Source organism: Schistocerca nitens, chromosome 4 (assembly GCF_023898315.1).
Source record: "Schistocerca nitens isolate TAMUIC-IGC-003100 chromosome 4, iqSchNite1.1, whole genome shotgun sequence".
In the NCBI taxonomy this organism is placed as follows: Eukaryota; Metazoa; Arthropoda; class Insecta; order Orthoptera; family Acrididae; genus Schistocerca; species Schistocerca nitens.
In genome coordinates, this window is record NC_064617.1 from 470,495,585 (window position 1) to 470,517,752 (window position 22,168).

Consider the following 22,168-nt stretch of genomic DNA (forward strand, 5'->3'; position numbering starts at 1 on the left):
GTGATGGTAGCTTGTAACAGAGTTCCTTTTAGTAATTCTGGGTGCAGATTAACATAAAAAGTGAAAAAAGGTGCTTCGACTTTCTAAAATGCTTATAAATTGCAGAGACCTCTTCCTCGAGCTCCTTCTATGTGAAATTCCCCTTCTGTACCATATAATAACATTTTTGAGCCTACATCCTTCTTTGTTTTGTTTCGCACTTCTATCTTCCTTCTCTAACATACAAGCTGTCCCTGCAAACTGCAAACCGTTTTAGTCTGATAAATGTCCTTTCGTAGAAAAGAGGACTACAGTATCGATGTAGATAAGCTATTGCATTGTGTATGTGCATACTGGGCCTAAAGTTAAAACCAATTGAGAATCGTCTTGTGAAGACCGCAATTCCCACGAAAAAGAGTTCGGGACAGCCATGCGAGCTGAGATCACATGACCTGCACTGACCTGACGTGACGGACAGTGTGTATAAACGGTGTAGTAACGGCCTGTGAGAATTCGCTCACATGTTTAATACAGTCCTGTCAGTAATGAGGATCAGATTGCAGTTATTTTGTAGGTACAAGTTTTCCCCTGTCTCCTTTCGTTTTAAACTTATTCCCTAAATTATTTTTTCGGGTTGTTTCATCTACAGTTGCCGCTTCAGCTCATACAATACGGCAACTTCGACTTCTCTAGATTGCCTCAAATACTCTCAATAAAAATTAATTTTTTTCCTTAAACGTGGGGTTTCCTATAAATCAGTTTTCTCTTTTTAAAGGTGTGATATTTTAAATGGGAGGTTCATTGTTCAGTATTCCGTGTAGTAATTTATAAAATAGAACGGTATTTTATATGTAATTGAGATAAGATCGATACTAAACAACAACGGGCGTCAAAGTTTAATTTATATCAAGACAAGTTAGTGCTAAGCTTGCAATATATTTAGTATCAAGTGGAAATTACTAATTGGTCTATAACCGAAGCCAAATAAATAAAAAATATGTCTGTTTTTCCACAAAGAGTTTTGGTTTTTGACATGTACTCCACATTTTTGATGACAGTTGCTAGCAGTGATCACTGGCTGCAAGTGGTGCTAGTGTGTTTATCGTTGGTTTGTTTATGGCGATCGTAGTTTATGTATGTGAGAATGGATCAGGTTTTGTAAATAAAGTGGGTTGTGTTTAAAGACAAATATTTGTTTTTGTGTGCACTATTTAGAAGGCATTCTAGATATAAGTGTCTCTTGGAGTGCTGTTTGTAAACACAAGAGCTAGTGTCAAAAATGGAGGTCTCTATGGCTCAGTATCCTCCTGGTGATCCAAGGCTTGTTGACAAAATAGTTGGACAACTGAAATCTCAAGGGATCTTCGATAGATTCCGCAAAGAATGTATAGCTGATGTTGATACGAAGGTAAGCCGAGCCATAAATTTGTTTATTACTTATGTAGTTTTTAATACGCACACATGAGCAGTAATGCTTTCTAATCATTCAAAAAAATAAAAACCATACTAATTTTTGTGGAGCTCAATAAATTTCAGTAATGAAGAATTGCCGTAATTGCCTGGTTCACCCAACTTACAGACAATAATACTGTTATTCGTAAGCTGTTGGAAACAATAAAGAAGATAGTAGATTAATTAAACTTATTCGGTATTCTTGCTTCATGGGATGTTAATAGATAACAAGTATAATGATTAGTTTTCCTGACAAAGAAAAATCGACACACAATCGAAACATTAGTGCACCACGTCGGGCCAAGTTCGACATAGTTAAATCTGTACACTGCTCTTAAGACTTTCTTTTCAGTGGCACTCCACAATAATTAAAACCCAATAGCTGTTCGTATAAGATTTGACCTCAGAATTCTGATTTTACTGCATGCTGTTTCACGTTTTTTGTGTAGAACATATCTGAACGCAGGTTAGATCTGTTGTAATCACTCCTCATGCCAATCATTATCATAGAATGAATAGAGATGTAATGACGAAATAATTTCTCGTGTGGGTTTTGTTTATCAGTCGAAAACTAAAGAAATATTTGATCATCACTGTTCTATTATTTCAGGGCAAATTGTAATTGGAATGTGAATACAGGCAGTGCTCTAAAATCTAAAAGAAATATATTTTTATAATATGAAGCCTAGTTGAATAGTTTTTAATTTATGTTCTTGCTGGTTAAAATAGGGAGTGTACAGAGTGAAAACTGTCATTGTCGTGTAATATCCTGCCACATACCTAAGGATTTCGATGTTTCAATGAGTTTTCAATGCATAATGCCATTGGTAGTGAGGTATTACTGTCTAGGCCTATATAATCATAACTGCCATTGTAACTCTGTACCAGAGATTCCCCCCCCCCTCAAAAAAATATTATAAAGAACACATGTGCGGAGGGTTAGACACACATACACATCAATTAATTAATCACAAATGCTGTTTTTAGATTCTTTACTCCACTGCCACTAATTAATTTCCAAAAATTCATAAATTCCCACATAATGACTGTATTGCTGTGTTTTATGCTCTTTTTAGTCATTATTTAGGGGGAGGGAGAGCTAATTTGATTGGTAGCGTTGTCTGTGAACAAATTGAAACTGAATTACTTCTTGTGGTAGAGCTGCTGGTAATAAAAACCAATGCCTCTCTTTCCATTGTAAATGGTGAGTCCAATTTTTATTATCTGGTGAAAATGACATTCTTACAGTAGCTTATAACACAACCCATTCATTATAAGAACTGAAGTGGTTTAATTCCATAAGAACATGAGTGGTGTTTTCTTTCAGTCTTATATGACGATGCATCAGGTAAGTTATTCTGATTTTTTAATTAGACACGTGAATGTTAACTGAAACATTTATATTGTAGTTCTCATTAATTACAGCCAGCCTACCAGAACCTACACCAAAGAGTAGAAGCAAGTGTGTCAGCATTTCTTGCCCAACAAGAGTGGAAATCAGATCTTAATAAAAATCAAGTGCGGGATAGTCTGCGTAAGCATATTCATGAGTGAGTATTACATAACCACTGGATTTATAGATTTTATGTATAGGCACAAGTTCACAGGCTACAAAGCATAATGGTTGGTTGGGGATGCTGCTGCTATAGTAGCGACTGTAGTAAAGTAGTAGCAGTAGTTGTAGTGGTGGCAGTGGTAGTAGTAATAGTAGTAGTAGCAGTAAAAGTGAAGGTTAGGAAGAGCTTTAGTAGTACTTGAGAAATGCTGGAGTTTTCAATATCCATATTGGATCACTTTGTGTTTTGTACATAGTCTTAACCATGGTAATGCTATATATGTCATTAGCAAGACAACCCTCAGTAGAAGTTTAGCTATGACAGTAAACACAAATAGGAGTAATTATTTACTAGCATTTTATGGTCGGACATCATTTATACAAACTTAACGTGATCACAAAAGCTTGTGCTTGTAGGAATTTAGTTGTGGAATAACCCCGTCTTTAAATATGTCTGCTTGTGTCTGTATATGTGTGGATGGATATGTGTGTGTGTGCGAGTGTATACCTGTCCTTTTTTCCCCCTAAGGTAAGTCTTTCTGCTCCCGGGATTGGAATGACTCCTTACCCTCTCCCTTAAAACCCACATCCTTTCGTCTTTCCCTCTCCTTCCCTCTTTCCCTCTCCTTCCCTCTTTCCTGATGAGGCAACAGTTTGTTGCGAAAGCTTGAATCTTGTGTGTGTGTTTGTGTTTGTTTGTGTGTCTATCGACCTGCCAGCGCTTTCGTTCGGTAAGTCACATCATCTTGAGAAAACATGTCACAAAGTTATTGGCTATGTGCCATTTTTTCTTCTGTTTATTAAAACATTCTTTTCAGCTGTATTTTAATTCTTCTTCATTTATGTCATATGCAGAATCAATTTCAAGACAATATTGTCTCATCTTAGGTACCTATTAGGCATGTTTCATGAACCGAATGCCGTAGGTACTTTAAGGGGCTCCGGAACGCCCTATACTTGCAATGTTAAAATAACGCTTATAAATTACATCTTTCCTCACAAAGTATTTGAGGTAGGAAGTTGAACTTTTTACAGATTATTTATTGGAATATGGGCTACAACTTAACACAGGGATTTTACAAAATTTTAGTTCAGTTATTAAAGATGATTTTTTTTCAATTGTAATGAAAATTCACAACATTTTTTTGCAATTTTTTATTTATATATTCAAAAATATACAGTTTTTTGGAAAAAGGCTGTGTTAAATTATGCAGAAGGTACTGTGTAACATTTACTGAAAGTTTGAAACAAATATGTTTGGAAGATCCTTAGAAAACATGTAATTAGTATGAGAAAATAAAAGTTTTGGGAATCGAGCGACAAAGATTGGATTAACTTTTTAGTGCATTCCAGGTCCATAGGATGGAATATCTTCATCCTCTGCAAACTCCTCCTCCAGCTTCCTCTTGTTCCTCCTCCTGTTTACTCTTGCATTTCTAGACTCTTTACAGCCCTGTCTGCAGCCCGAAGGCGTTCCTTGTCTAAAGCAAGCATCGCTCGTACCATGTTAGAACCTATCTTCATTCCCATATTTCTAAATACCTTGCACCTTACAATGTTGCCATCATTGAAAGTCGCAACAGCATCATACACACCAAAGTGAAGTGTTTCTATTCCAACAAATACAGTCTTGGGGATTCTCGACCATATAACACTATTTACACTTTCATTGGGGTTTTGAGTTTTTCCGTGAATACACTTTTTCAACAGTTCAGGTGCTGCTAAGTCTCTGAAAATAGGTTTTATCACCTCCAGTATTGCATGAGGCAGACTATGCTTATGAGTGTACACTTCACCAGTTAGCAATCCTTTGTTATATTTACACCAACTGTCTTCTTCTTTGGGACACAAGCTATGTTGGGGATTTTCATCGGTTGAAGAAGTATGAAAAAAAGAGCCCAAACAGCCTTCTTCATTTCATCGACACTTTGTGTATTTTGCCTAATAGCCATTCCATAATAGTTCTGTATTTTGTCAGTTACACTGTCAGTTAATCTTCCCTTCCCATCCAACCCTTTACCATCACTGAGTTTTTGTTTTTTGTACGAAGCTTTCAGTCGCCGAAGTCTTGTTCCCATTCACTTCTGTACGTGTCCAATACACTCAAATTTCTGCACTACAACATCATCACCATAGGGCTTCAGTCCTTGAACATGTTTGAAACTTTTAGAATCACCGTCACCAAAGTAATTAACATATCGCACTTTATCACACGCCTCAGAACGCTGGAATATACTGGCAACACCAGCCACTTCCATTCCTCCACTACTGCCACTATAGTTAGCTTTGCAATTATTTTCATGTGTGCCTTTATATTTTTGTGGACATCTACAATACTTTGATATTACTGCTACATCTAAAACTTTCCCTGTATACATACTGGTGGCAGATACTACACCATGAAGAGATGTGTGTCCCCATTTATGCCAGGTACCATCGAACGCTGCGGTCAAATCTCTGTTACCATTATTTTCCATTACTGCCTCTTCCACAGCGTTCTTCATAGATTCTATACAGACATCTTCTACTTTAGACCCTATTAATTTATTATAGGTTGTAAACTTGGTTGGGGGATTTGGAAGATTCATGATGCCACAGAAAATTGCACCTGCAGTATCACCCTTACCAACTGAACGCAAGGAATAAACAAATCTAATGTTGTGTTCGTAGATTTTGCTACTATTTTCTTCAGTTGCAGTTACTGCAACACTGTTCCAAAAGGTGGTCATGTATGAACACTTATCACATTTCAGTTGTATTTCACTAGCAAGTCCTACGTGCTTTATTATGGAGAGTTCCAGACCAACTTCACTACAATGAATACATCTTACACAGTTTGAAAAAATTCCTTTGAGAACCGACATATCAAATATTTCATTCACATCCGATTCGCTCATAAAACATTCATAGTTTTCACTCATTGAACCAAGCTTCTTCTGTGAAGTATTTTCTTTCCCACTTTGACTGCTATGGGCAGGTGTACTTGAGAGGTTAAGTTCACTCACTTGGTTATCGTCTTTATTGTTTACAGTAATAACACATACCTTTGGCTTTCCAACATTTCTCCTTTTCTTAAAAGCCTTCAGAGGGTTTCTAATAACTTTACTTTTACTCATTATTATACTTCAACAAAACAGAGACTCAAGAAACAGAATTAATTACGAATATTTTCGAGATAACGACAGAGTAAATAAACATGAAACAATCGACAATCACACCAGCGATATATATTGAACCATCACAGGTTAGCCACAACACATACTTTATCTCACATCACTAAAATGTACCTGATGAACACGGACGTTAATAATAACACCATTTGACAGCAGTTTAACAGCGCCACAGTGGGTCACGCCCATGTAGAACACATTTCAAAAAAAATTTAAAAATAGTTGTAGTCTTCGGAATTGAATAAATTATATATATCTATTAAAAGGTAATAGTCTGCAGATTCAGAAAACGCAAAAAAGTAAAAATTGAACTTTTCATGATTTTGAGCCTTTCCGGAGCCCCTTAAGTGTCGTTCCATCAAGGGAGATGCTAGTGGTGTGTGTGGCACATGGACCATAAGTGCCCCCCTTAATTCAATGGCAACTGCAATACTTGGACATTCAATTCATGAAGCACACATGACAGGTACTTAAAGATGAGAGAATATTGTCTTGAAATCAAGTGTGAGTCGTACATACGTGATATATATACATATAAATAAAATAAAGAATGCAGCTACAAGGAAATTGCCTTTCATTGGAATAACCTATGCAAATTTACTGTAAAGCAGGAATTACCTTGTAAATTAGGTCTCAGCCTGACTCCATCCTCAGCTGCTTCATTAACATTAGCAAAATATGTCTTGGGCTTGCCATTTACTTTTACTGCCATTGTCACAGTAGGAAATGAATTAATGTGATTGCAGATATCTTTTATTTTATTTTCTGTTCTCGCTGCTTTGACAAGAGCTGAATGTTCATTGTCTTCATTGATTAATTGTTACTGTGTGACTTCTCCTGTTGCTTATCTTTCTTTCTGTGTTTTATGGGTAATTGATGTAGAAACTGTTATATTATATATTTGTTGTTCTTTACAGTGAATATAAGAAACAGAGAACTGAACTAAAATTACCATTGTTTTCCACCATATGTATATGATGCAAAGACAATATTCCACGAACTTTTTTTTCTAGAACTGTTAACATTTTGTAAAGGTTTGAAGAAATAATTATAGCGTGCAAAGAAAGTGGAGAAGGGGAAGTTGCAGAACCACAAGAGCAAATGAGTGTTTGCAGGAAGCACTCAGTACCTAGTGGAAGACAGAGTTTGTGTCTGTTAGTAGAAGTGTGATATGTAATTATTATACAAAGAGAAAGGTTCCAGAAGTGAACTATTGATTTTGTGGTATTAATTAAATACTTGGTAGCACACTGATAGACATATGGCATCATTAACATAGTGAAGATACAAGCCTTAAGAAATGACCAAGGATTGTCACCACTAACAGCACATAAACAGTAGCAAAATAAATTATGACAAACTAACAGGACCTTCCGGGGGATAGTGTTTTTTGAGCTGGGGATGTTGTTGTTATTAACACCTTCAGACACTAAAAATTTGAAAATATCAGACCACAGTGGGAGAATAGCTCTTTTGATCACATACAGAAATTTAAGAGTGTACGAGAGTTTCTCATGACACATTTGTTGGCTTCACTGTCACCTTCCAACACAAACTAGACCTCAGACTACACTACATTTCAATCTGTCCAAAACATTGTTCCGCCCAGTAGATCACTCTCTCTACTACATATATATAGGTGTAGTAAACAGAGTGCTGTAGGGACCATCTGCAAGAAATAAACAATATATTGTAATCACAACATACAACCAACATCTACAACTAAAACATGTAAACAAAAACATCCCAGATGTATCTATAAAACATATGATGTCACACTTCGGAGACTATACCGATACCTCACATTGTTTTGCTAGCGACTTTTGATCTGATTCAGTTAAAAGCCCACAGTCATTGAGTGCACAGTTCATAAATGATCAAAGAAAATAGACTGATTAATAAAGCCTCAGATCGAAATCAACTGTATTGCATTTGCAGATGATTTTGCTATACTTTCGGAAAATGTGGCATCTGCTGTAACACAAAGAAATTTCATGGAAGAAATAGCCAGCAGAACTGGCTTAAGAATTTCTCCAGAAAAAGCAATATTTGCAGCAAACATTAAGGATGCTCCAAAATTTCTGAAGACGGATATTGGCCAAACAGAGAGGGTAAGAAAATGCAAATATCTTGGGGAGATAATCCAAGAAAATGCTTTGGAAAAATCTGCAATAGATGAAAGGTTGCTTAAAATGGTGAGAGCATATGGTATCAGCAGCAAGGACCTCTTCAATAAAAGTGCCTGTCCAGAAATGCAAAAATAAGGCATTACAACACAATAATGCAGCCAGAATGCCTATATAGAAGCCAATGCCTGGTATTAAACTGTAATTTAGATAAATTAGAACTACCAGAAAAGTGAATTATAAGGAAAATATTAGGACCACAAAAAACAGCAGGAGGTTGCAAATTATGAAGTAATGCAGAAATATACCAAAATACAGAAAATATTTCAAACTTAATGAAAAAAAGAAGACTTATGTTTTTTTGGGCATCTGTTTCGAATGCAAGGCAGTTGATTAACTAATAAAGAGTTTCAAATACTTGTTGGGGTAAAAAGTTCACTACAACGAGGGTCAAAGAAGTAAAAAAAGGATTTAGAGAGGAACAATATATGAATAGAAGATATAAACAACAGAGAAGCCTTTCAGGAAAAAGTATTGAAAATGGAAGGACTCCAAGGCAGGATAGCTAAAAAGACTGGTTCAAAATGGTCTGAAGACAGAAAGGAGAAACACATGAAGGCATACTGGAAAAAAAGAAAAGAGCAAAAAATGAAGAATTGAAACTGGAACGTGGTCCTCAGATGGCATATTCACACAACGAAAAAAAAAAAAAAAAAAAAAAATCTTAAGTTTGTATGCAGTTTTGAAACAGAATTTCTCCAAAAGTTAATTAAATGTGTTATTAAAAAACATTAGGCCTAAGTAAACCTTCAATCATTACAGGAGTGGATGTATGTGAGTGTAGACTTACCCGGCATATGTGCTCCTGAAATCTTCTCTGATTTCCATCTGGGTGGCTGCACTGAAATTCCGTGATGTTTCCATCAGTGTTACTCTCTTCAAAACATTGTGAAATATGAATGCAGTGATCCAGATTGAGGCCCTAAAAGATTTCATCAGGGATAGTTATGTCTTTGGAAAAAAAAGAAAAAAAAATTGTAAAACAGTCAGAATAAGCAGTAGTGGAAAGTATTGTAATGTTGTAAGCTTGTTGTAAAAAGAAAAGATAAGAAATCTCTGGCACATGTTGTTGTTGTGGTCTTCAGTACTGTGACTGGTTTGATGCAACTCTCCATGCTACTCTATCCTGTGCAAGCTTCTTCATCTCCCAGTAACTACTGCATCCTACATCCGTCTGAATCTGCTTAGTGTATTCATCTCTTGGTCTCCCTCTACGATTTTTACCCTCCATACTGCCCTCCAATGCTAAATTTGTAATCCCTTGATGCCTCAAAACATGTCCTACCAACCGATCCCTTCTTCTAGTCAAGTTGTGCCACAAACTTCTCTTCTCCCCAATTCTATTCAATACCTCCTCATTAGTTACGTGATCTACCCACCTTATCTTCAGCATTCTTCTGTAGCACCACATTTCGAAAGCTTCTATTCTCTTCTTGTCCAAACTAGTTAACGTCCATGTTTCACTTCCATACATGGCTACACTCCATACAAATACTTTCAGAAACGACTTCCTGACACATAATTCTATTGATTGGCGACTCCATAGTGTCCTGTGCACTACGACCAGATAATGGGTATACTTGAAAGGAGAGACAGCATTGGTCGTATATTTTTGTTTATTATCGCAAAATCGATTTTCTGTCACTTAGTGACCATCTTCAGTGCTGTAATATATAACTTAGATTAGTAAGCACTGGTGTCAATAAGCATAGAGTCTATGTGATCGCCGTAAGCTTATTGACACCAGTGCTTACTAATTTAAGTTATATATTACAGCACTGAAGATGGTCACTAAGTGACAGAAAATCGATTTTGCGATAATAAACAAAAATATAAGACCAATGCTGTCTCTCCTTTCAAGTATACTTAATTCTATACTCGATGTTAACAAATATCTCGCATTCGGGAGGACGATGGTTCAATCCCGCGTCCGGCCATCCTGATTTAGGTTTTCCGTGATTTCCCTAAATCGCTCCAGGCAAATGCCGGGATGGTTCCTTTCAAAGGGCACGGCCGACTTCCTTCCCCGTCCTTCCCTAATCCGATGAGACCGATGACCTCGCTGTCTGGTCTCCTTCCCCAAAACAACCCAACCCAACAAATTTCTCTTCTTCAGAAACTCTTTCCTTCCCATTGCCAGTCTACATTTTATATCCTCTCTACTTCGACCATCATCAGTTATTTTGCTCCCTAAATAGCAAAACTCCTTTACTACTTTAAGTGTCTCATTTCCTAATCTAATTCAAGCAGCATCACCCGACTTAATTCGACTACATTCCATTATCCTCGTTTTGCTTTTTTTGATGTTCATCTTATATCCTCCTTTCAAGACACTGTCCATTCCGTTCAACTGCTCTTCCAAGTCCTTTGCTGCCTCTGACAGAATTACAATGTCATCGTCGAACCTCAAAGTTTTTACTTCTCCATGAATTTTATACCTACTCCGGATTTTTCTTTTGTTTCCTTTACTGCTTGCTCAATATACAGATTGAATAACATCGGGGAGAGGCTACAACCCTGTCTCACTCCTTTCCCAACCACTGCTTCCCTTTCATGCCCCTCGACTCTTATAACTGCCATCTGGTTTCTGTACAAATTGTAAATAGCCTTTCGCTACCTGTATTTTACCCCTGCAACCTTCAGAATTTGAAAGAGGGTATTCCAGTTAACATTGTCAAAAGCTTTCTCTAAGTCTACAAATGCTAGAAACGTAGGTTTGCCTTTTCTTAATCTTTCTTCTAAGATAAGTCGTAAGGTTAGTATTGCCTCACGTGTTCCAACATTTCTACGGAATCCAAACTGATCTTCCCCGAGGTTCGCTTCTACCAGTTTTTCCATTCGTCTGTAAAGAATTCGCGTTAGTACTTTGCAGCTGTGACTTATTAAACTGATAGTTCGGTAATTTTCACATCTGTCAACACCTGCTTTCTTTGGGATTGGAATTATTATATTCTTCTTGAAGTCTGAGGATATTTCGCCTGTCTCATACATCTTGCTCACCAGATGGTAGAGTTTTGTCATGAATGGCTCTCCCAAGGCCATCAGTAGTTCTAATGGAATGTTGTCTACTCCCGGGGCCTTGTTTCGACTCAGGTCTTTCAGTGCTCTGTCAAACTCTTCACGCAGTATCTTATCTCCCATTTCGTCTTCATCTGCATCCTCTTCCATTTCCATAATATTGTCCTCAAGTACATCGCCCTCGTATAAACCCTCTATATACTCCTTCCACCTTTCTGCCTTCCCTTCTTTGCTTAGAACTGGGTTTCCATCTGAGTTCTTGATATTCATACAAGTGGTTCTCTTCTCTCCAAAGGTCTCTTTAATTTTCCTGTAGGCAGTATCTATCTTACCCCAAGTGAGACAAGCCTCTACATCCTTACATTTGTCCTCTAGCCATCCCTGCTTAGCCATTTTGCACTTCCTGTCAATATCATTTTTGAGACGTTTGTATTCCTTTTTGCCTGCCTCATTTACTGCATTTTTATATTTTCTCCTTTCATCAATTAAATTCAATATTTCTTCTGTTACCCAAGGATTTCTATTAGCACTCGTCTTTTTACCTACTTGATCGTCTGCTGCCTTCACTACTTCATCCCTCAGAGCTGCCCATTCTTCTTCTACTGTATTTCTTTCCCCCATTCCTGTCAATTGTTCCCTTATGCTCTCCCTGAAACTCTCTACAACCTCTGGTCCCATCTCCTTAAATTCCCACCTTTTTGCAGTTTCTTCAGTTTCAATCTGCAGTTCATAACCAATAGATTGTGGTCAGAATCCACATCTGCCCCTGGAAATGTCTTACAATTTAAAACCTGGTTCCTAAATCTCTGTCTTACCATTATATAATCTATCTGATACCTTTTAGTATCTCCAGGATTCTTCCAGGTATACTACCTTCTTTTATGATTCTTGAACCAAGTGTTAGCTATGATTAAGTTATGCTCTGTGCAAAATTCTACAAGGCGGCTTCCTCTTTCATTTCTTCCCCCCAATCCATATTCACCTACTATGTTTCCTTCTCTCCCTTTTCCTACTGACGAATTCCAGTCACCCATGACTATTAAATTTTCGTCTCCCTTCACTACCTGAATAATTTCTTTTATCTCATCATACATTTCATCTATTTCTTCATCATCTGCAGAGCTAGTTGGCATATAAACTTGTACTACTGTAGTAGGCATGGGCTTTGTGTCTATCTTGGCCACAATAATGCGTTCACTATGCTGTTTGTAGTAGCTAACCCGCACTCCTATTTGTTTATTCATTATTAAACCTACTCCTGCATTACCCCTATTTGATTTTGTATTTATAAACCTGTAATCACCTGACCAAAAGTCTTGTTCCTCCTGCCACCGAACTTCACTAATTCCCACTATATCTAACTTTAACCTATCCATTTCCCTTTTTAAATTTTCTAACTGACCTGCCCAATTAAGGGATCTGACATTCCACGCTCCGATCCGTAGAACGCCAGTTTTCTTTCTCCTGATAACGATGTCCTCTTGAGTAGTCCCCGCCCGGAGATCCGAATGGGGGACTATTTTACCTCCGGAATATTTTACCCAAGAGGACGCCATCATCATTTAATCATACAGTAAAGCTGCATGTCCTCGGGAAAAATTACGGCTGTAGTTTCCCCTTGCTTTCAGCCGATTGCAGTACCAAAACAGCAAGGCCATTTTGGTTAGTGTTACAATGCCAGATCAGTCAATCATCCAGACTGTTGCCCCTGCGACTACTGAAAAGGCTGCTGCCCCTCTTCAGGAACCACACGTTTGTCTGGCCTCTCAACAGATACCCCTCCGTTGTGGTTGCACCTACGGTACAGCTATCTGTATCGCTGAAGCACGCAAGCCTCCCCACCAACGGCAAGGTCTATGGTTCATGGGGGGGCTCTGGCACATATGCATCATAATTAACAGCTGAAACTGTCAGATAATATTCATATGGAATGTTGTTACAGAACAGCCAATGAAGAGCAATGGCAGAAGATTACTTTTCGGTACAGAAAGAAAATAAGATTATAAATGTCATAACTGTTTTACATATTTCCTATAGTTACAGACAAATCTTGGTGAGAAAATTTATCTCAGTAGTTTTGTAGAAAAGGCATAATAGGATTTTGAAGAAGCAATAGCAGGAAAATTTAATGATATTTAATTTTGCCACACATACCTTTGTGAAGTAAGGAAAAAATCATCTGATTTATAAAAAGTGAAGAATGGTGACCATAGATCTCAATAACTGTTGACTTTCTCTTTGGCCAGCCCTGCTGGTGTCATCCAGTGTTTGAGGTGCTTTGCTGTCATAACACAATGCAAGTTTAAATTGGCCCTGAGCTTGCTTAGTTAAGTTCATGTTAGTATATTCCACAGGCAATTCCATTCAGTTGGTTCCTGCCTCTTGGGGGAAGTTATTCACACGGTGGGCTTGTTGTATTGATGGATTATCATCTTGAAACATGAACCCATTGCTGAAATGTTGATTGCTGGATTGGAAAAGAGGTAGAAGGATCCTGTCTCAGTAATGCACAACCTTCAAATTACTCTTTATAGTGGTTGTAGGTGTCCAACATCCATACATTATACAAGCCAAAAATATGACAGGCGTACCTCCTTGCTCAACCCATGAGACGTCATGCCTGATACATACAGTAGTACCTGGCCACCTTCATAGTCTGCTACAATTGTCTCAAAGAACCCAATGCCATTGGTCCAGGTCCCAAACCAAGTGTACCCTTTCCCACTTTCTTCACACACTATGGTACCAGGTGGTTTCTACAGTTGTTTGTTATGGACGGCAGGAGTCCAACCTGATTTGTATGTTGTTTTTGTTGGCACCACCTTCCCAGTTTGCCTCAAAAGGTTGCACACAATCCATTTGCTTTCTCCTTGGGTATCAACAAGCAGTAATTTGCAGTTTGTGATCACCGTTGGTGGTGTTGACTTGTGGCAATCACCACAAGACAGACCACTGTGATGCACATCTTCAGTGTTTTGTATGTCATTATAGCACCTGAATGTTCAGCTGACAAAGCTGTGGTGATCACCACTTTTTTTTATTATTATTATTTCACAATTCCCTCACTGACAACCTGTCCTGTGGGGAAATAACCTTTTGAGGCATTTAACTGACAGAACAGTGTAGAGCTAGTGCAAAATAAGTTCGTACACACGCAGAAACGCATTGCTCTCCTCAGCACTGGGTGAGTCCACACCTTTTCTCTGAATGGCAGCCACCTTGGTTTGCTGTCACATTCTGAGAACTGTGCTTCATCTGTTGGTAGTGGCCATCTCAGTTGTTTACATGATAGCTGTAATTTAGAAGTTATGCTTGTGAGTTGAATTGCAACTGCCCTACCGCATGATGGATGGCGTGAGGGAACTCTCACCACTACTGTTGTGCCCTCCCCTATCATGTCATCTACACAGGTTATTTTGTGAACACACTGCACAAATCACATTCTCCCATTGATGATTAGAGACAAAGTGCAATAAATTTGTAATCAACTTCTTTGTAAATAATAACTTCAATACATCTTTGTGAACTAAAAAGTTATAGAAAATGAAGTTTCTGTGTTTAAAAAAATCTTACACTTCCAGTTTTGGCGATCCACTTTTGGGACAATGGTCCTGGGAGAGCAGCCATCTACAATTTCTTGAGTGTTCCATTTTCAAAACAGCCACTCTGGTAGGCCACAGTAAAAAGAACTTAAATGATGTTATTTTGTCATACATCAAAAATTGTCTGCAGTTTCATAAAAAATACAGAAAGATTTAAGGTTTTTTCTATCAGAATGATGACTAGATCCATGACAACAGATCCTCAACACTAAATATTTGGATAGCGTTGACAGTTCTTGCTGAGGTATTTAGAACAGGTTGCTACATTTAACATCACGTCAAATGACTTGGTTATTTGAGGTATAGCAGAAGCTCAGATTGGCAAAGGAAACCAGTGATTCTTTTTTCAAGGGAACCATCTCAGCATTTACCTTAAGTGATTTTGCAGAAAACCTAAGAGTGGATGGTTGAAAGGATAACTGAAACAAGATCTTCCACATGTGAGTCCAGTGTCTTAACCTCTTTGCCAACCCAAATAAGAATAAAGGCACCAGGCCACATAAACAAATTTAGTTGACTTAACTATACATATATTGTTAAGCTTCATGTCTTCCATTATACGTACAGGCAAGTTTTGTGCTCATAATGAAATTTCTTCAATTTTTCATACAGTGATTGTCACAAAGGCTAGGCGTTATTTGGATCTAGGTTATCATGGTCTCAAATCGGAATGTTTCTCATAATTTGCAAAAATGTGTTTTGGGCCATGTCAATAGAAACAGTCTTGTTCTGGCAAATGTGACCCTTTCCCATGTACAAATTCAAACTAGGAAGCTGACTCATATTGTTTACTTAATCTCACATACATTGTGAAATTAGGCAGAAAGAAGCAAATGTTTATTGACATGTTTAATGCTAATGTGTTGGACTGAAATAATGCACACAATGGTAGATTTGGACACTTACGTGGAACACAGCAATAAAGTAATTACGTAACTCAGTGATGTCAGCATGGCGTTGCCACACTGAAAGTTTCCCTTATTTCACATTGTGTCGCTTACTACAAACTGTGAAAATTTGTGATCCAAAAATTGGACAGCTGTCTGTTTCAAATGGGTTACTACTCTTAGAATTTGATCCCAAAATTCAGTAAAGGAATACAGTGCCTAACTAATGCATGTATTCTGTCCCTTGCTACAGCTGATCTGTTTTAAAATATGTATTTAGCTACTTTATGTATGATATGACTTTGGTAAATGATTAAATAAAGTTCATTCCAGTCAGCATTAAAAGTGACTTAAGTTGTGAAATAGTTTGGATAATTTCTTTCTGGCTGCATTTGTTCAGTTTATGCAGTGAGACCAAGCAAGCAATTTAGCTGTGTAGTGGATCAGAAACCATCACTAAAACCAAGATTCTCATATTTGGAATAAACTTTTATACACTATTAGTCCTTTGTATGCATCAGTCCAAAACTGCTGTAAATTTCTGAGGAAAATTCATTTTTCTATGTAGACTATTTTTATTTTTGAAGCAATTAGTTTGTTTCATGCTTAAAAAATATTAGATAACTTTACTCTCATTGGCATTTTCAAGCTGCCACTGTTACTTGTATCACAGTGGAAAACTGTAATCATACAGCATCTTACACTCCACACATTCTTACGTTCATAATTGATTGGGCATAACTATATCAGGCATGAATTGTGCTTGCAAAAAGAGATCTTGATTTTAAGACATTGACATCACCATTGGTAGTTTTACTTGAAATTGTGAAACTAATGTGCTTTAATGTGTTGTACACCGACACAGTGACAAACTTCCATGATCGCATTTTTCTCATTGTGTATATGGAATTTACATGTGACGTAGTTGTGCCTGAAACTACAATGATCATAAGAAAACTTTATTAACATCTGTGCAAGCCATCTGAGAACAAGTAATGGACTTACTGCAACATTCATTGCTATTGCACACCAATGGCCAGAGGCTACCATCCCATGCATAGGCTGCCATTAACATCTCAACACGAACTGCTGTTTTTGGAGTGGTGCTGTGACCAGGAAGTGTGGGCTATTGCTACTTTGTGGTTCTGCACTACTCCTGATGACCATAGTCAGTGAATATGGCGGCCATCTGGGGAGCAGTTCGTTCTTCCAATGTTTTTGGAGAGGCATAATAGTGTTACCCTCAGATCATGGTGTAGTGTAGTGTAGGGGACCATCGGATGTGACATCAGGTCACTTCTGGTTGTGACTGAGTTCCTACGGCACAGCGGTATGTTGCAAACATCCTGTTTCCTCGTGCTGCCATATTTTACGGACTATAAGATGATATGAACTATAGGACACATCTTATTTTTTAAGCAATTTTTAAAACATTAAAACATATAACATTTTTACCATTTTTTGTTATTAGACTGCAAAGTCAAACAAAAAAATCTTAGTTTATAAAACCAAACTGCCCTGAAAATCATCATCTGAACTTTCTTCTTCTTGCTCATCACCATTTTCCTCTACACGTATAAGATGGTCTCCACTGTGATTGAAAGCATTACTTGTACCGAACTTCTTGAAAGATTTAACAGTAATATCTTCTCTCATTCTGGACCACAACTGTCTTATCCACTGACACACTTGTTTGATTGTAGGTCATCTTAAAGCTCCGTTTGGCATGAATTCATGTTGGGTTTCATCCATCATCCAATTGTTCCATACACTTTAAATGTTTTATTTATTGAAACACAAAGAGATTGCACTGTATTTCCCTGTCTCAATTTCTCTCTCACAGAATTTTTCAAATGATTACTAAACTGATCTAGCGCAAGACAAGAACTCTTCTTCAATAAAGCACCTTTCCTTCTCTCCCACACTCTGTTAATCCTTAATTTCGTACCAGCCTCGTCCATCCAACGTTTGTCATGTACATGAATAACAACACCTGGCAGTATCATTGAATTCAGTTTAGTACCATCAGCACAACATGAAAGGACAATAGTGTAGTGCATTTTTTCATGTCCACTTGTTTTTATAGTTACAGTTTCAGCACCTTTCATGACAATGGCTTTGTTTAATGGCACATCAGATGTCAGAGGAATTGGCGTAGTTCCACACTGGTTTTCTTTTGATGTTGAATAATAAAGTGATGGAAAGAGTATTTTCTCTTCATACTCCTGTGGAATTTTCTGAGGTATTTTAGTTTTGGTTTGCATGCTAAGTCCGTGACACTTCATTAACCTTTAGCACCACCCACTCTACCCTTAAAGTCCGTTAAGTTGCACTGTAATGCTGGCATATGAGTGTGTATTTGAATCATTTTTGTATTAATTCCAATGCCATTTTGATGGTGTTCTTGAATCCATTTCAAAATGTCATCTTCTAGTTTTGACCGTTTGGTATTCAGTCTTCTTCTTTTTTTTCAGTTCTTTTACTAGCCAGCCAATCATGAATGGTTTTTTCCTGTTGGTGGACGGCTGAAATTATGCTCAATTGCTCTGTTTCCTTGTGCTTCTGTATATGCTATTACTGTCACTTTATTGCCCACATCATGCAGTGGTTAGCACACTGGACTTGCATTCAAGAGGGCAACGATTCAAACCCACATCTGACCATCCGGATTTAGGTTTTCTGTGATTTACCTAAATTGCTTCAGACAAATGCCCAGATGGTTGCTGTGAAAGTGTTTGGCCGACCTCGTACTCCATCCTTCCCTAATCCCATGGGACCGATGGCCTCACTGTTCGGTCCCCTCCCCCGAATCGACCAACCAACCATCATATGGATACCTTTTATTTTCCATTACGAAATTAGCTGATAACGGAAATATTGTATTGTTACAAATAATACAAATAACTTTCAGTCCAACTTCGCTGGCACTGTAGACTGTAATGACACATCATAGGCTAGACAGTGTTCTGGGTTTGTGATGGGGGGATGGGAGGGAGATAGTGATAGCGAGCTTGTGAAACTCTTCCCAAGCAAATAAGTGCATGCATCAAGGCCATGGGGGGGGGGGGGGGGGGGCAATGCCACGTTGATAAGTGTGCTCATACTGCCAAGTTCATTGTAAATTTGAACTGATTTTGTAATCATGGCACTGAAATAATATCACATACACTCTCAGTGTGCAAAGTTTCTTCTGGATGCTTCTCTTTGTTTGTAAGACAGTGCAAAATCAAATTTTAAGTTTTCAGAGAAAATAGTTTTTTTATCACCGTAATACTTTTTTAATACAATACTGAAAATTGATACAAACTGAAGAAAATGTGGTTAATTCAGAAGTATTGTGTTAATAAACGTGTTCCAGGTATTTTGATAAATTAAATGAACCAGAACTCAACAAATGTTTTTCTAATTATATCTGGCTGATGAATACCCTTTGTTACTACTAAAGAATATAAAAGCAATGTAGTTCCTGGAATTATTTTTAATATTCTGCTAATCTACCCTCCATTTTGTCATGTCATAACCAAAATCAATTCCAAACCTGCAAGGAGCGTTGTCAATGAAATGCAACACTTTGCACTGAAAGCACATTCATTACATCATCTACATAAACACAGAACAGCCTCTTGGATGGAAAGTGCTTCTGTTTACGCAGGCATCCAATATTCCAGAATATGAAAACATTAGAAATATAAGAAATTTTGGATTTGATTTGGTCACTCACAGTACACTAGCCAGCAACTCTAATTGCTACCCCATCACACGTGCGGCACATCTCACAGCATTGCTCTGTCATTTGGAGAAACAGCAACCAACTGCTTAAGTAGTTCTCACTGGAGACAACTACATTAACCTAGATCTTGTCAGTGGCTCTCTGTATGGCAGTGCCGGAGGATCCACATGTTAGGGTCATGCTGTCATAAGCCCTTCACGAAGATGAGCATCAGAGATAACCACTCTCATTGAAGCTTTGTGATTGCCAAGTGGGCCTTCTGTTCCCTTGAACAGGTAGCTCCCATCATCAGTCTGTCCCCCAGAACTGTGGTGGGGGCTTCATACAGGGTAAATGAGTGATGTGTTGCACTTTTTTCTTCTTGAGGAAGGGTCATAACCCTCGACTTCCATTTGTGACATCCAACAAGAGGTAAAGGATATGATACTGCCCAAAGTAATATTTTAATAACGTTTCTGATTGACCCACTTTCCACACTAGTGTGAAAATCCTTACCAAGACCTCCGAGCTGTATCTCACTGGCCACTGCTTAGCTTTATAGCAGTCTCAGTCTTCCTCATGGGCATCTGGGGACCATATGCAAGCCAACTCTCTTGCTTCTTCAGTATTGGGGATGAAACATTTCACATAGTCATCCTGAGTATTGTCCATTTGAAATGGGAACACTGTATCCATTGTCATTTCAGCCCTGTGACCATGGACCAGAAAGAGAATTATGTGAAGTCTGCAGTGTGTTGTTTCCCTGTGTTATTTATGAATTTCATGACAGGCAGTATTGTATCCCAATCTCTCTGTGAGCCATCAGTATACATTGAGAGCATATCTTTCAACAGATTAAAGCATTCTGAGAGGCCATTCATCTTTGGGTAGTAAGCAGTTATCACTCTATGGGTGATGTCACAATTTGAAATGAGCTCTGATACTAGTATTGACTAAAAGGAACCTTGTAATTTCCAGAGCTTCAGCAATTGGCACAGATTTGGTGACAGTAGTCAGTACATACTATTATCCATTGATTCCAATTCGACAGTTTTGGGAACCTCCCCAAGAAGTCAATACCAGTCTGGTGGAATGGCACTGCTGCAGGCACAATTGGTGTCAACTGCCCTGGAGGTAATTGCACCACATGTCTGTTGCTGACATTCCTTACAGTGGCTACCATAGTGTCCAATTGACCTGGTCAGTGATACCTGTGTCTTATTCTGTCTAGAGTAATCTGTATTCACAAATCACAGGTGACCAGATGTTGGAACTGGAAATACTTCAAAAGAGTTGTCCATTGTTGATCCGGGATGACGAGCAACCATTTCTGCCCCCTAGTTCCTCTTCTACAGTGTTCCATTTATTAATCAATATTCTCCTCTGGTTGACCCTTCATTCTCTAAAGCTTATATGATTTTTGGCGATGCTGTATCCTGTCTGTTCAGCAGCAATGTCTTCAATGCAGCAATGATTGAAATTTCATCCACACCGCTGTGTTCCAACAAGGATTTCTTGAAAGGCAGTAGTCTCCTTATGTTTGCTTCCGCTTTTGTACATCACTGTGACATACTTGTGCAGGCTCAGAGCCCATCGCACCCCCGAGCAAGGTGGCGCAGTGGTTAGCATACTGGACTCGTGTTCGGGAGGACGATGGTTCAATCCCGCATCTGGCCATCCTGGTTTAGGTTTTCCTTGATTTCCCTAAATTGCTACAGGCAAATGTCGGGATGATTCCGAAAGGGCACGGCCGACTTCCTTCCCTAATCCAATAAGACCGATGACCTCGCTGTTTGGTCTCCTCCCCCCAAACAACGCAACCCCATCGCACCAATCAGCATCCTTCAGGCTAATCAGCCAGGATAGAGAATAGTGGTCTGTGACAAGGATGAATAGTTTGCTAAATAAATACAGCAAGAACTTGTTGATGGGCCAAAAAACTGCAAGGCACTCCTTTTCAATTGCAGAGTAGTTCATCTCAGTCTTGGAAAGTGCTGTGGAAGCATGAACTATCACCTTTCCAGCACCTTCCAGAATTTGCACAAGAACTGCACCTAGCCCATAACCACCATCAGTGCTGTAAATCTCTGTCATGGCATTCTCCTCATACAGTGCTAAGAATGTAGAAAATGTTAACGTCTCCTTAAGGATAAGGAAAGATGTTTCTTTCACCTCATTCTGAAAAAATTTGGCAGCTCTGTGCAGTATTTGTTCCAAGGGACATGCCTTGGGCAGAAGTCCTGTATGGTTTGCCGGCAGTACGAGAATATTCTGAGAAAACTTCTCACATCGCGAATACGCCAAGGGGTGAGGAAATCTGCAACTACTCTTATTTTCTTTGGGTAGAGATGAACTCCATTGCCATAAACTAGGTGCCACAAATTTTGATTTCAGAGGCAACAAGGACCTCAGTGGAGGTCTGCAGTCTGAACACACATCAACACACTGTCAGGCAGCATACATGTACTCCAAATGTCTTCAAAAAAATTACAATGTCATCCAGATAGCAAAGAAATGCCACCTGTATAAGGTGTGGAAGCAGGTTGACCAGCCAAAACTCGGATTGGTGGAGTGTTAAATAGTCCAAATGACAAAACTTTGAATTCATAA

The 22,168-nt window shown here is 38.3% G+C and overlaps 1 protein-coding gene across 1 annotated transcript in view; it reads left to right on the top strand.

Annotated features, from left to right (window-relative positions):
* Nucleotides 1-1,074: 1,074 nt before the first annotated feature.
* LOC126251305 (biorientation of chromosomes in cell division protein 1-like 1) overlaps nucleotides 1,075-22,168 on the top strand; it is a 105,565-nt gene continuing 84,471 nt past the window's right edge. The window contains exons 1-2 of the mRNA XM_049951632.1: nucleotides 1,075-1,387; nucleotides 2,857-2,981. Coding sequence (XP_049807589.1) covers nucleotides 1,259-1,387; nucleotides 2,857-2,981 — 254 coding nt within the window. The 5' untranslated portion in view covers nucleotides 1,075-1,258. The remainder of the gene's footprint in view (nucleotides 1,388-2,856; nucleotides 2,982-22,168) is intronic.